The sequence below is a fragment of the Danio rerio genome, chromosome 14 (assembly GCF_052040795.2).
Source record: "Danio rerio strain M-AB ecotype USA chromosome 14, GRCz13ab, whole genome shotgun sequence".
In the NCBI taxonomy this organism is placed as follows: Eukaryota; Metazoa; Chordata; class Actinopteri; order Cypriniformes; family Danionidae; genus Danio; species Danio rerio.
In genome coordinates, this window is record NC_141034.1 from 40,930,924 (window position 1) to 40,944,189 (window position 13,266).

At 38.3% G+C, this 13,266-nt stretch overlaps 1 protein-coding gene across 3 annotated transcripts in view; it reads left to right on the top strand.

Moving 5' to 3' along the window:
• si:dkey-237h12.3 overlaps positions 1-13,266 on the top strand; it is a 312,347-nt gene that overhangs the window by 218,265 nt on the left and 80,816 nt on the right. For all 3 annotated transcript variants that reach the window (XM_087281840.1, XM_087281841.1, XM_087281842.1), the window contains 4 exons: positions 2,637-2,851; positions 5,214-5,421; positions 6,130-6,231; positions 9,959-10,153. In XM_087281840.1, the coding sequence (XP_087137966.1) occupies positions 2,637-2,851; positions 5,214-5,421; positions 6,130-6,231; positions 9,959-10,153 (720 nt within the window). The remainder of the gene's footprint in view (positions 1-2,636; positions 2,852-5,213; positions 5,422-6,129; positions 6,232-9,958; positions 10,154-13,266) is intronic.

Below are 13,266 nucleotides of genomic sequence, written 5' to 3' on the forward strand. Positions count from 1 at the left end.
ACAATACACTGAATTTTGACAGTAGTATAGTCTTTAAGTGAAGTTCATTTATGAACTAATTTCGAGAGGATCATGTGCCTATGATTGCTTGCAGCCGGCCCCGCATTATTTAATTTATGATTCACCAATCCAGGCCCAGATTAAGAATTCAGAGGCCCCTGGGCACAATGTCTTGTAGGTCCTCTACCTGGCCACTGTAGTTGAATTAAAAATAATACTAATATAATATTTTTTAAATAAGATGAATCTATAATGTATTGCCTGCATCTTTTAAATAAATAGTATACAGTACATATATTTCTAGTCTACATAGATTTATTTAAAAAAAAAAAAACTATTTTTAAAGCATACTTTGACAAAAATACTAATTCTAGTAAAAATTAATGTATTTTAATTGACTTAAGTTCACTAAAGCAGTACAAAAAATGTATATTTAAGCGTATTTTAATGTATAACTTCTATAAACTTATAATGCTTATAATTATAATGCCTAACACCTCTCCAATCCAGTTCTACGTTCCTCCATAATACACACACTTATTATTGATTCCTACTTGTCTTCCTTGTGATGAAGATTAGGCAAAAGCTGAAATGTAGTGGGGGAAAAAAAAAGAAGAACATGTTTGTACATGCTGGATTCGAACCGGGTTCATGATCGATCACGTCAAAACATGCAGCCATGCGCTTTACCAGCTATGCTACTAACGCTGCTGTCAATAGCGCTCTTTACTTATGTTATCTCTTATGATCACTTAACTAGCTTATTCCAATGAGGTGTGCTATTTGCACTTAGCCTAAATAGACACTCCAAAATCGACATCTCCCCCCTCCTCGCAGGGGCCTGTGCCCATAATGCTCATTGGTTAATTCGGCCCTGCACCATTAAGACAATTCCTAAGCCACTATAAATATCCTAAGTTCCACATGACAAAATACTACTGACCAACAAACCAAATTTAAAGAGCCCATATTATGGGTTTTTGAAAATTCCCCTCCATGTAGTGTGTAACACAGCTCTAAGTGAAGTGAAGTATCCAGCTAAGGCTTAAATCTGTAAGAATACAGTGTTTAAAACTGTTGATTCATCTATAAAAGAGTCGATTCATAGTGCTTCAAACGAGTCGCCTTGATACCGACTCATTAGGTGTTTCGCCATGACGTACGAACGAAACAAAGTTTTTCACGTGCACGCGCAAACCCGGGAGATTTCAAACCTGAGGCCCCGCCCTCTGACGCAGTAACCCAGACACACACACACACACACACACACCCACAAACACACGCACACAAACATGCCGGTCGATTGAAGTCACATTGCAGATGGATATATTGAGTCTCTACCCAAAGATGAAACCTCAGCATTATAGCCAAGCAGTTGGAAACTACTGGAAACTTCTGGAAACTACATGCTACAAAGAATACTTCATCTGCGTTTGTTAAAGGAAGGATCAGTAACTTACTGTTGGACGTCAGGATGGGTTTCTTCCTCCATTTCTCAAGTGTAAGTACGTGCGGTTAAAGTTGTTGCCTCGTTGACTCTAGCTTGCAAATGTATTTAGTTGTGATTTGTTACTTGTAACCGCGTGTACTGTATCAGGTTAACTGGATATTTTATCTTATCGCGTGCAAAGTCACGTTAAAAACGCGACGCGTGCTGTTTGTTTATGGAGCTCCGTGCTAGAGTTCTGCTCCCGCGATTTATTCGGAAATTTATTCCCGCGCCGCAGAAATCTGGCGCGGGGACAGCCGCGGGAATAAATTTCCGAATAAATCGCGGGAGCGGTCGGTAACGGGTTTAATTTGGGACGGGAGCGGGCTGTCTAGCAATATCACGGATATTGCTATGCGAATTAGAAAGAGAGAGTCTGCGTGGTGCTTGTGTGTGTGTGTTAGTGCGCACCAATGACTGTAAAAAATAAAATAAAAATACTGTAAAAATACGCACACGCGCGTATGAGAGAGAGAGAGAGAGAGAGAGAGAGAGCGAGCGAACGAACGAACGACAGCTTGGCTGTCTGGACTGTATACTGGATGATTTTTGGTTGTGTTCTCCGCTCTAGCGGCGCGGCGGGCAGAAAACGGAGCGGGTTCTCAGGCTAAAACCTGGCGGGTGCGGGCGGAAGCGGGAGCGTTGTCATCCGGAGGTGTGTGTGTGTTTTTGTGTGTGTGTGGTATGGCCAGTACACGACTGTCTCCTTCGTTCGGTTATCCGTGGCACTATCCACTCGCCATAGTGTGGCAGCTAAAATCCACGTCTGCACTATCGAGCGTGTATGAACTGTGATTACTTTTTAATTGCTGATTAGCTATTGGCCATTTCCCTCTCTGACTGAAGGCAGTCGACCAATCGCGACAGACTGTCATCGGTCCAATCAGCGCAGATTAGCTCCGCGCTAAGGAGGGGTTTGGGAACAAATGAATCACTGGACGATTCATACAGGAGTCGCTGGGATAATTAGGTAAAAATAAATGCAGATTATAAGACCATGAAAGTGTTTTTTGACCTTGCATGCATATTAGACTGTTGTTGGAGACCCTTACAACCAGGATATGACCCTATTTCATGTATAATATGGGCTCTTTAAAATATGCTATGATATGCTGCCTTAAAAGTGTTTGCATATGTCTGTTGACAGGAAGGGTAGGAGTGATGCTGCAGTATAACTCTACATTGGACACAGGGCAGGTGGAGATGGGTCAGCAAGTAGCACACGCCATTCCTCCAGGAGTTTTTTGGAGGTCCAGACTTATCATTGAACAACCACACTTCCTCAAGTTTAATATTTCCATTCAGAAAAACGCCCTGATCGGAGTCTATGGCAGGAGGGGGCTTCCACCTTCACACACCCAGGTAATACAAGATTAAAGTCTCGATTCTGTTATTTTATTAGTTATTTAAATTTGTCTTTTTTTATGAAATACACATTATTTAGAATCATGCATCTGCCAATTTTTTGCTCATTGACCTTTTTTTATAAGGAGTTTTTTAAACGAAGGTAAGTTTTCTAATGTAAAGAAAACATACAAAATAGACTTCAATTATTTATTTTGCTACACTGTCAATTTCTGTCTCTACATTTCAGTTACAATACATGTATTTATATATTTTTCCCAAAATATGTTTTCTTTTCTAGTATATTTAGCCATAAATATTCTCTTCAGCAGCTTGTACTTACAGAAAACTTTGCGGTCAAACATTTATTCATACCTATATAAGAAGGTTTTTACAGAGGGATATATTCAAACATAAAATGCCTATGTATATCATATGTATCATCTGTAATGTAATATTGCTGACTGTTTACAGTATTTTCTGAATAATTGAGTTATAAAATTAGATTCCCATAGTCCCCTCTGTAAAGACATTTGTCCCTGGTGTTAACAAAAATGAAATATGAATTCTAAACCAGACTTCATTCAGTGTTCAGATTTTTATGCTACAGTGGCTATGGAAAAAGTATCATACCCCTTTGAAATAATTACTTTATTTGTCATACAACCTGAAATGAAATTACATTCCAAAAAACTTTCCCAGCCTTTGAAACGTTTATGTAGCCTTCTCATCGCCTGTGCCTTTCTACAACTTTGTCCCAAAGGTCTTTTTAAAGCAGGCTGTAATGTGATTACAGGTATAGATTTTCAGAGGGTATGATCATTTTCTATAGCCACTGTAAATAGAAATGTCTTCGAGTAAGTGCATATGGCATTAAACAGTGCCTCATTTGCACATTTATAACATTTTAAAAACATTTTAGAAATCTTGGTATTAGGTATATGCACAGCCAGTGTTACTTCACCTAATGATAAAAGTCCAGTGAATAGTTAATAAGACTTTTTAATAATTTTTATGGTCCATTTTACAGCATTGATGTTTAATGTAATTAAAATATAATCAGTTAAATAGGCTTTAGCATTAATTTATTTGTTTAGGAGTATATCGAGATGCAAAGGCGTTTACACGCATTCGCCATCAGGATCTGACATGGCGCGGAAAAATGTGATTTAATGCAGTGCTTCTTGTACATTATGAGACCTACTTTATATTGTATATCAATCAGACAGTGAAGATCATTGATTTTTTTTTAAAAGAAAACAGACCCTAAACGCACCAATTTTCAAACGGCATGGTTTACTGGAAACGTTTGATCTAGGCTACTGAAAAAATAAAAGCCCTTCTGCATACTTCAGCATATACGCTATTATTGTGTGAAATAAATCAACCACCATGACCAGCTACTCACATTGGTCCACTCTGACTTGCATATCCATATCAGATAATGTCTATTTTTCACAATCCAATCAATTAATGACAAATTTCTATAGCCTCTGTATCTAGAAATGGCTTTGAGTAAGTGCATATGTCATTTAACAGTACCTCATTTGCACATTGAAACATTTAAAAACATTTTAGTGCATTAAATATTGTGCATTAAATAAATACAATTAAATATTGTAATGCATACCGTAAAATGCAATTCTTTATGTAGGGTCATTCTTTGAGAAGTGCTTGATAACTGTTTTTTCAACCTGTTCACTTCCAGTGCCCTAATCTTCCAAAATGAATTGGCTTAACTCTCTTGGTTTTATTAAATCACAGCTACATCTGTAGTCTGCAAAGTATTGGCAAAGTATAAATCAAGACATGGAGGACTCAGCCGTCAATGGTTGTTCAACAAATCCTTCTTTAATCATAACAAAACTACTCCAACAGAAAGACAGATCTTCTCTCTGTCTCAGTGATTGGCTGGGTGTTTAAAACTCACAGCTGTCAATAAAAGCAGCATCTTTTGTAAGTGCTGAGGAAAACTGTCCAACTTATTGTAGATGTTCAATCAATGTGTCCCCAAAGCCATCACAATAAACTAAAGCAAGCTTATTGAGTGCTGCTTCCAATTTGCCATGTGTCTCCTTATTGCTTTTTTGCAGCTGACCAGTTGGAAATCAATCGGAGAAACTTTAATTTGGAGTCTCGAGTTAGTAGATCTATCTATTTAAATGCTCTGTTTGAATTACGGAAAGTTCTGCTGGATAACACACTCCTCGACGCAAGACATCTTTAAAAGATTTCAGCATGATATTTTAAAGCCAGACAGGGTAATGGCAGCCTAAATGTCATGGTGTCTGGATATTACATTTGCCTTTTATTTGGTTGTAATGCTTCTGGTAACAGCTGAATAATGGCGAATGTCAAATGTAATTCTGTTTTGTTTCAGTATGACTTTGTGGAGCTTCTGGATGGCAGTAGGCTGATCTCGCGAGAGCGCGTTCAGTTGGATCCGGAGCTCAGGGACCGACTGGAGATACCGGTCAGCGTTCAGCAGGCAGGATTTATTCAGTACCTGCACACCGGTGTGTGGCACCTGGCCTTTTACAATGATGGCCGCACTGTAGAGCCTGTCTCATACAATACCATAGTACTAGGTGAGCTAGTGCATGTAATAAAACCGTGCGATTGAGTGCAAACGCATTTGTCTTTGTTTATGCACTTGGTTATGTTATGTTTACAGCTTATTTCTGCACCACTGCTGAAAATGTAATTTTGTGCCCAACATTATGTAATGTGACGCTTGACAGAGCAATTGGGCCAGTGTAACAAGCTTTTACAGGCGCCTTCAGATGGCCTTTTTATTTATATATTTCTGCCTTGCACCCAAGTGCCTGAGATAGCACAGCAGTGATAATGAGGCGTGCAGAAGCATGCCCTGAGTTGTTGGCTAATCAATAAGTTTGATTCTGCTGCTATCTCTTTCTGTCAGGCCAGGAAATATGGAGGCCAAAAGACTAAATCTCTAAGCCCTGTGCTGCTGAGCTGTTTGTTTGTTTGTTTTTTTGTCTTTAAATATAATTTTATTTTGTGTGTTACGCGGTCATGAGCTGGAGGATCTGCTTTTATTTAAAGCAAAGGAAAGCACTGGCCTTTTCAATTATTTATACAATTATTTATTAACTGGGAATTCAGTAGGCAACTTCCAAAGAGACTGCTTGTAATGCTTGATTTAAAGACACTCCAGTGGTGTTTTTACTCCTGTTTTTCTTGGCTTGTTAGAGCACAAACACGAGGCTGTGTAAAAATGAAGTTTATATGCGATGGATAAATTGTAATTTTACTGTGTGATCTTCTTTGTGCAGAGTCAGTGATGGAATGCCCACACAATTGCTATGGCAATGGAGAATGCGTCTCAGGCACGTGTAATTGCTTCCCAGGATTCCTTGGGCCATATTGCTCGAGAGGTATGTGAGAAAAAAGAAAGAGAGATAATTATGTTTAATGAAAAATTTGTTCTGGGGCTGTTAATGGTTTTCTTCATGACAGTTAAGCACAGAGCACATTAAGTCTTGTAATTGTCATAGCTGAAAACAATCTGCTGGTCACTTAATTAGGTACACTTGTTAATTTGCTTATTAACGCACATATCGAATCAACCAATCACATGGCAGCAACTCAGTCCATAAAAGCATGTAGACCTGTACTATACCCTATAGACCAGGGGCCTCATGTATCAACGTTGCGTACACACAAAAACTTTGCGTACACCAGATTTCACACTCACGTTTGGATTTACTAATGATGAAATGAACGTGAAAATGTGTGCCATGTGGTCTACGCCAACTTCATGCCTGGTGTACATTCATTTCTTGTGTGTGTTTGTTATATTTCCTTTGGCGACTCCTAGAGGCAGATGTCTAGCAGGTATATATTTATATATGGTTTCCATACCATGCAGTTGACCAGCCAAAAATTAAAGTGCAATTGCAGTGGTCGCAGATTTTCCCAATGTAATCGGAGCGATCTACTGCACGCACATTGCTATAAAGGTGCCACTTAAAGACGAATTTGTATATGTGATCAGAAACATTTCCGTTCTGTAAATGTGCAAATAAAATATGATGCACAGACATATTAATAATTCCTACTTGTCTTCCTCATGATGAAGAGTAGCCAAAATCTGATATGTTGCAGGGGAAAAAATTAAGTATGTCTTCATCACTGTATTCGAACCGAGTTCATGCTCGAACGTGTCAAAACATGATGCCATGCCTTTTACGAGCTACGCCACTCACGCTGTTAAAGATACTACAAAATTTTACACCTTGAACATAGCACTGAGTGGATTAAAAAAGAAATAGTGTGATGTTTAGACCCAACTGTGTTAACCGCATCAGTTAAACTCTCTCACTCTATTTTTCCTTTTGGTTTTAATTCCGGACGGCAAACTTGCAAATGACACCGTTTTTCTCCGGTCTACCTCCGAAAGCAGCACCACCAATTCACATTCTGTTCGAAGTTTCTCTTTTTGCTTGCTTTTGCCATTGCTTTTTCGTTGGGTTTTGCCAAAGTATAGTAATTAGCATATTCATACGGGGGAGGAGGCAGGGAGGGGTTTGCGCTCGTGCACGTGCGCTCAGTTTCATGTTCTTTTGGATGTACAAAGAGAATATGCGTGTAGGGCCAGTGTCCTACTGAGGTTAGCTCCAACTTGCTTCAATATACCTCCCAGGAGGTTTCTAGTAGATCCACTAAGAGCTTTATTGGCTAGTTCAAGTGTGTTTGATTAGGGTTGGAGCTAAACTCTCCAGGACACTTTCAATACGGATGTCATGTTCAGGTTTTTTTGCCCTCGAGTCCAAGTCATTTGATTTTGAGCATCTACCCATACCGAAACCTGATCCTATACTTCTATTTGAAAAAAAATAAATAAAGAAAGAAAAGTGAAGAAACAGATCCAGGATGTTTCTTCTCTTTTATTTAATTCACCTTATTTTAACATTCAACAACTCTGTTAACAAACAGACCACTTCTGTGAGATAACTTGAACAATCAAGTAATAAATAACATACATTTTTAGACTTAAGTGCAATAGTATATATATATATATATATATATATATATATATATATATATATATATATATATATATATATATATATATATATATATATATAAACTCTTATGTAAAAACAAATAGCACTTCAACTTAAAGTACCCAGCAGGCAATCTCAAGTTTACATATCTCACAGTTTGCTATGGCATTGTTATCTTCATCAAATTTATAATAGCTCCTGACCACAGACATACTCGCGCTTTACACTTCAAGCTGTTTCCTTGTTCTACTTTGCCAGCATTTAACTAACAGCGTCTCTGCAAGTAATGTCATGCTGCATGCATTGTTTCTGTGTGAAGTCAAGAAAGAGGTCTAACTCTGTGCTACTCCAGAACTATTGATGTCTTAAAAAATGAGAATACATACATATTTGAGTCCTGATTGGGAGGTAACATCCTATTCCGATCAACCCTGAAACTGCGTGATCCCATCACATGATCGGATCTGGATATCCCTACTTTTCACAATTTTGGGTTTTCAGCAGCAGAAGTCATCATAGTTGGGTAAACTTAGAGCGCAGTGAATGGGAGAGTAAAACAAATGTTATTTTTTTACATCCTTATTGTATAAGGATTAAATAATAATATTAAATAATAATAGAAAAATTCCATGATGGTGTTATCAAGACTTCCAGAAAAAGGAAAAAATTTGTATGAGACTGATAATGGAAGCCAGAGGAGAGACGCCATAATGTCAAATTTACTCTCTCCCCCCTCCCCCAATATATTTAAAATATATTAAAATATAATATATATTATATATATATATATATATATATATATATATATATATATATATATATATATATATATATATCAATATTCAAAATATTAAGAAAATGATTTAAGATTATGATAAGCGTTAAATGCATCATAAGTCTTGTGAAAAACATTCTAAGTAGACTCAACCAATCATACAAATCACGGCAATGAGTAACAACTGATGTATACTCAACAGCTAGAGATAAACCATAATGCACTGAAAATTTGCACACCGAATGAAAACATTATCTTAAATATTCACTCGTTACAACCGAGGTTTGCAGAAGAGCATCTCTGAACGCACAACACATCCAACCTTTAAGCAGATGAGCTACAGCAGCAGACAAGCACACTGATAACAATTCTATCAGCTACACTGAGAAAATGAATGAGATGGGGAAATGTCTTATCAAATTGGAAAAATTGGTATAAGATTGCCAACATTTAGATGGTTTGGTCAGTATTTGCCATAAACTACAGGAAAGCATAGACCCTTGCTGCATTTTAAAAACAGTTCAGGTTTCTGATAGTAGTGTTAGGATATGAGAATCATTTTCTCTTGCACACTCGGTGCCTCCTCAAACAAAATGAGCATCACTACACTCTTGTTGCTGATCATGTCCATCCTTGTTTGACCGCGGTGAACCAATCTTGTGATTGTTGCCTCCAGCAGAATAATGTGTCATATCACAGCTCAAATCATCTCAATCTGACTTCTTGAACACGAAATTCACTTCACTAGACTCAAATGGCTCCACGGTCACCAGATCTCAATCCAATAGAGCACCTTTGGAATGTGGTGGAATGGGAGATTCACATCATGGATGTGTAGCCAACAAATGTGAGATGCTATCATGTCAATATAGACCAGATTCTCAGAGGAATGTCTACGCCACTTTATTAAATCTATGCTATGAAGAATTGGAAGGCAGCTTTGAATATAAAAAGGGGTCTATATTTGTAAAGTTTTTCATGTGCTCAATTCAATTTCACGACAGTTAAGCACATTAACACTATAATTGTAGTTACTGGGAAAAAAAATAAATTAAAACGCATATATTCAACAGCAAGACCATAACTCTTATACTGTTTTTAATTTGCATGTTAACTTTAAAATAAAACAACTGTGTCCAGAAAGGATGACTTCCATTACTAGATTATAATAATGAGAATCTAATGAGAATCATGATTGAGATTAATGAAATTGCACAACTCAAATTGTCCTGGGTATGTTTCTTGTGTGTGTGAGATTCTCTCATCCGTGATCTACTTTCATCCATCTAGCTTTAATCATTTTTTTCCTCTCACTATTAGCGGCGTGTCCAGTGCTGTGCAGCGGGAATGGTCAATACAACGGCGGTCGCTGTCAGTGTTACAGCGGTTGGAAAGGGATCGAATGTGATGTGCCCAGCGGTCAGTGTATGGATGCTCAGTGTGGGGGTCATGGCCTGTGTGTTTCAGGATCCTGCATATGTAACCCTGGCTTCAGAGGTGACAACTGCGACCAAGGTAACTGGACAATTTTCAGTAGCTATGCAAAGAAACTCCAACACATGTAGCTCATTGTGGTGAAGGAGGGCGCTTTTTCAACACCAGCGCGCAGCTAATTACATGGATGAGTGTGCTGACTTAAAGACTGGTTTTTGTTGTGATAAATTAGCCACACCATTTAGCAGCATCCACTGACTGAAATGGATTCTACATATGGGATCGAGATAAGGCAGACAGCCAAGAAAATACCCCTTGTGTGCACACAAAATATTTCCTGTCTTGTGATTCTTCTCCTCCCGCTGTCTCTGGGTAAAACCAATTGAGTCTATCGATCCACATTCAATAGGCTTGGGAATGAACTCTTTAGATGTCTATGTTCGGGTCACTTGACCAATGTTATAATTGTCATTGGACTGAATAAGTAACCTTGAGGTCGGGAAGAGAAAGAATGACCCAGTAAAAGAGAGACTTGCCGAATAGATTTTTAAAAGCATGTTTTTCTATTCTACTCGTATTATAAAGTTGTACAAAATACTGTGAAAAACATTCTTGATTTTAACCAATTTACAATCAATGCTGTAGCTGGAGTGGTCATATCAAATCGGTTGGCAATTAAAACCTTCAAATAGTTTTGACGAGTGCACTTTGTTAGTATCTTGATGTGATTTTTTAAAAACTGCATGAGGCTTTTCGTCAATAATTAGTTTTAACAGGCTTAAAGTAATAGGCATCCAAAAACAAAATGTGGTCCCCATTTACTCAACTGACTAAAAAATTGAATTTATTTTTCTGTCCTTGTTACACTGCAAGTCCAAAAAAAGCCATCACCTGTATTTAACTTCGCAAATAGGCAGGAGTCTCCGCATATATCACATAGATTATTAGATTTTACTTGGTAACAAGTTGCTGTATTTAACCTTAACTTATGTAGAGAGTAACGATTTAATTCTTGAACATCCATGTCAGAGGACACGTTGTGTTTAAGTTAATGTAAGAGCAGTGGTCCCCAACCTTTTTATCACCATGGACCAGTCAACGCTTGACAATTTTACCATGACCAAGTGTGGTGGGTGTATGTAGATGTGTGTATGTATGTAGGTGACCATCAACCATTTTCTCAGGATAACAAGCTGAAAAAACATTGCTGCAACTCTGATTCAAGATTTATTAATGGAGAAAATTTTAATTTGTTGGCGGAGTAATACAGGATGTTAAAGAGGTTGTACGAGTTCTGTTATTATGGCATATATAATGGGTGGTTTATCAATAATTTATTAAAAAAAACAACACAGTCTCATTCTGAAAATTTAGTCCCGTGGACGTTTCTGGAGACTGTGAAATACATCCCGGAAGGTATGTATTTTTGCAATTTTGTTTTTGCGTATCGATGAGAGGCCGCTGTGTGCGCTTTTTTATATCTCATATGTCTCTCGCGAGTGCCGTTCGTGCCCGCACTGTTCTCGCGTAAACCCACCCGAGGCCGCTGTCGACTGTCTGACTGACTGATTGACTGACTGAATGAATGACTGGGTGACCGGCCAATTAACTGACCCACCCTTCTCCTTTCCTTAACCCAACCAATTTCTTCAATTTACAATCCACCCAATTACTTCCCTGAACCCAACCAATGGTTTACAAAAGTCCAGAAAAAGAAAAGCCCTTGTCTGATTTTTACCACGTTTTGGGATTTTCCCTTATTCTCACCCTGTTATTCACTTGTTCATTTTATTTTTTGGATTCTGTTTTTGTCTTGCCTGATTTCTGGAACAGCTCTTCCCCCGACTCGAACCCGGTCGTCGTCGTCGTGGTCAATTCCACTCCGCGCCTCAAGTCTGCTGATGTACACAACAAGCTTACTGGACAAACTTGTTGCAGTGGGAAAGCCCTCAACAAGAAGTTAAGCGGTCAGCTAGTAAGCGCGAAAAGGAACGGAGTCATACCGCCCCGTAGTGTTTGCTTAAAAAATAATATGCAGCCATAAATACCTCAGGCTACATAATTTGTGGCCTGTAGAAACGTCCATGGGACTACGTTTTCAAAATGAGCCTGTGTTGAAAAAAACAGTTTGCAGTACTTACTATTTCCTAATTGTCAAGGAATAATAATTCCTTAACAATGAAGCTAAAAGAGAAACAGAAACATTACATAAATTTGTATATTTCAGCAGCTGATTGGTCAGTTCTTGTCACGTGACTCACTGTGTGCTCTCACAGCAATTAGAAGATGTTTTCAACTGGGTGTGCCTCCATTGAGAAATAATGAACTTGTGTATGAAAAAAAGATGCAATACTTGTGTACTGAAAAGACGCAATAACAACCACCGTCATTTGCGAGCTCAGTTCTTCTTGCACACACAGACATGCTGGATTTGTTGATAAATGCATTGCGGATCCTTTTGGCTCTTCGTGGGTCCTTCACTGGGCCTTTTTTCCTACAAAAAGAAACATTCCAAAGATGTCTGTTTCTTACTCATTTTGCTGCATGTGGGTTAAACTTTGGCGCTCAAGTCAGAGATCTAACCAAGAGAATACAATAATTAAAAAAAAAAAAAAGGTTTTTCAAAATAAATGATTGTTCAGACTGCGATAATAAATAAATAATAATTTCTTGTGCGGCCTGGTACCAATTGATCCACAAAATGGTACTGGTCTGTGGCTCGGGGGTTGAGGACCACATGAACAATGCGAAGTGAACTCAAGGGATTGGGACTAAAGAGCTGTGTAACCTTAAGGAGTTCTGTGGTCTGATAAGTCCAGATTTACCCTGTTCCAGTGATGTGCATCACGGTAAGAAGAGAGACAAAAGAAGGGATGCATCCTTCTGCCTATGATACAAGCTTGTGGAAGCAGCACTCTGGGGATGCTGGAGTTGGTCAGGTCTGAGATCAGCAATGTGACCTGCCCAAAGAATGAGGTCAACTGACAACCTGTATATACTGAATGACCAGGTTATTCCATCAATGCTTTTTTTCTTCTCTGATGGCACGGGCATATTTCAAGATGACAATGCCAGGATTCATCAGCCTCAAATTGTGAAAGAGTTGTTTAGGGAGCATTAGACATCGTTTGAACACATGGCCACTACAGAGTTCAGATTGTAAACCTATTGAGAATCTTTGGGATGTGCTGGAG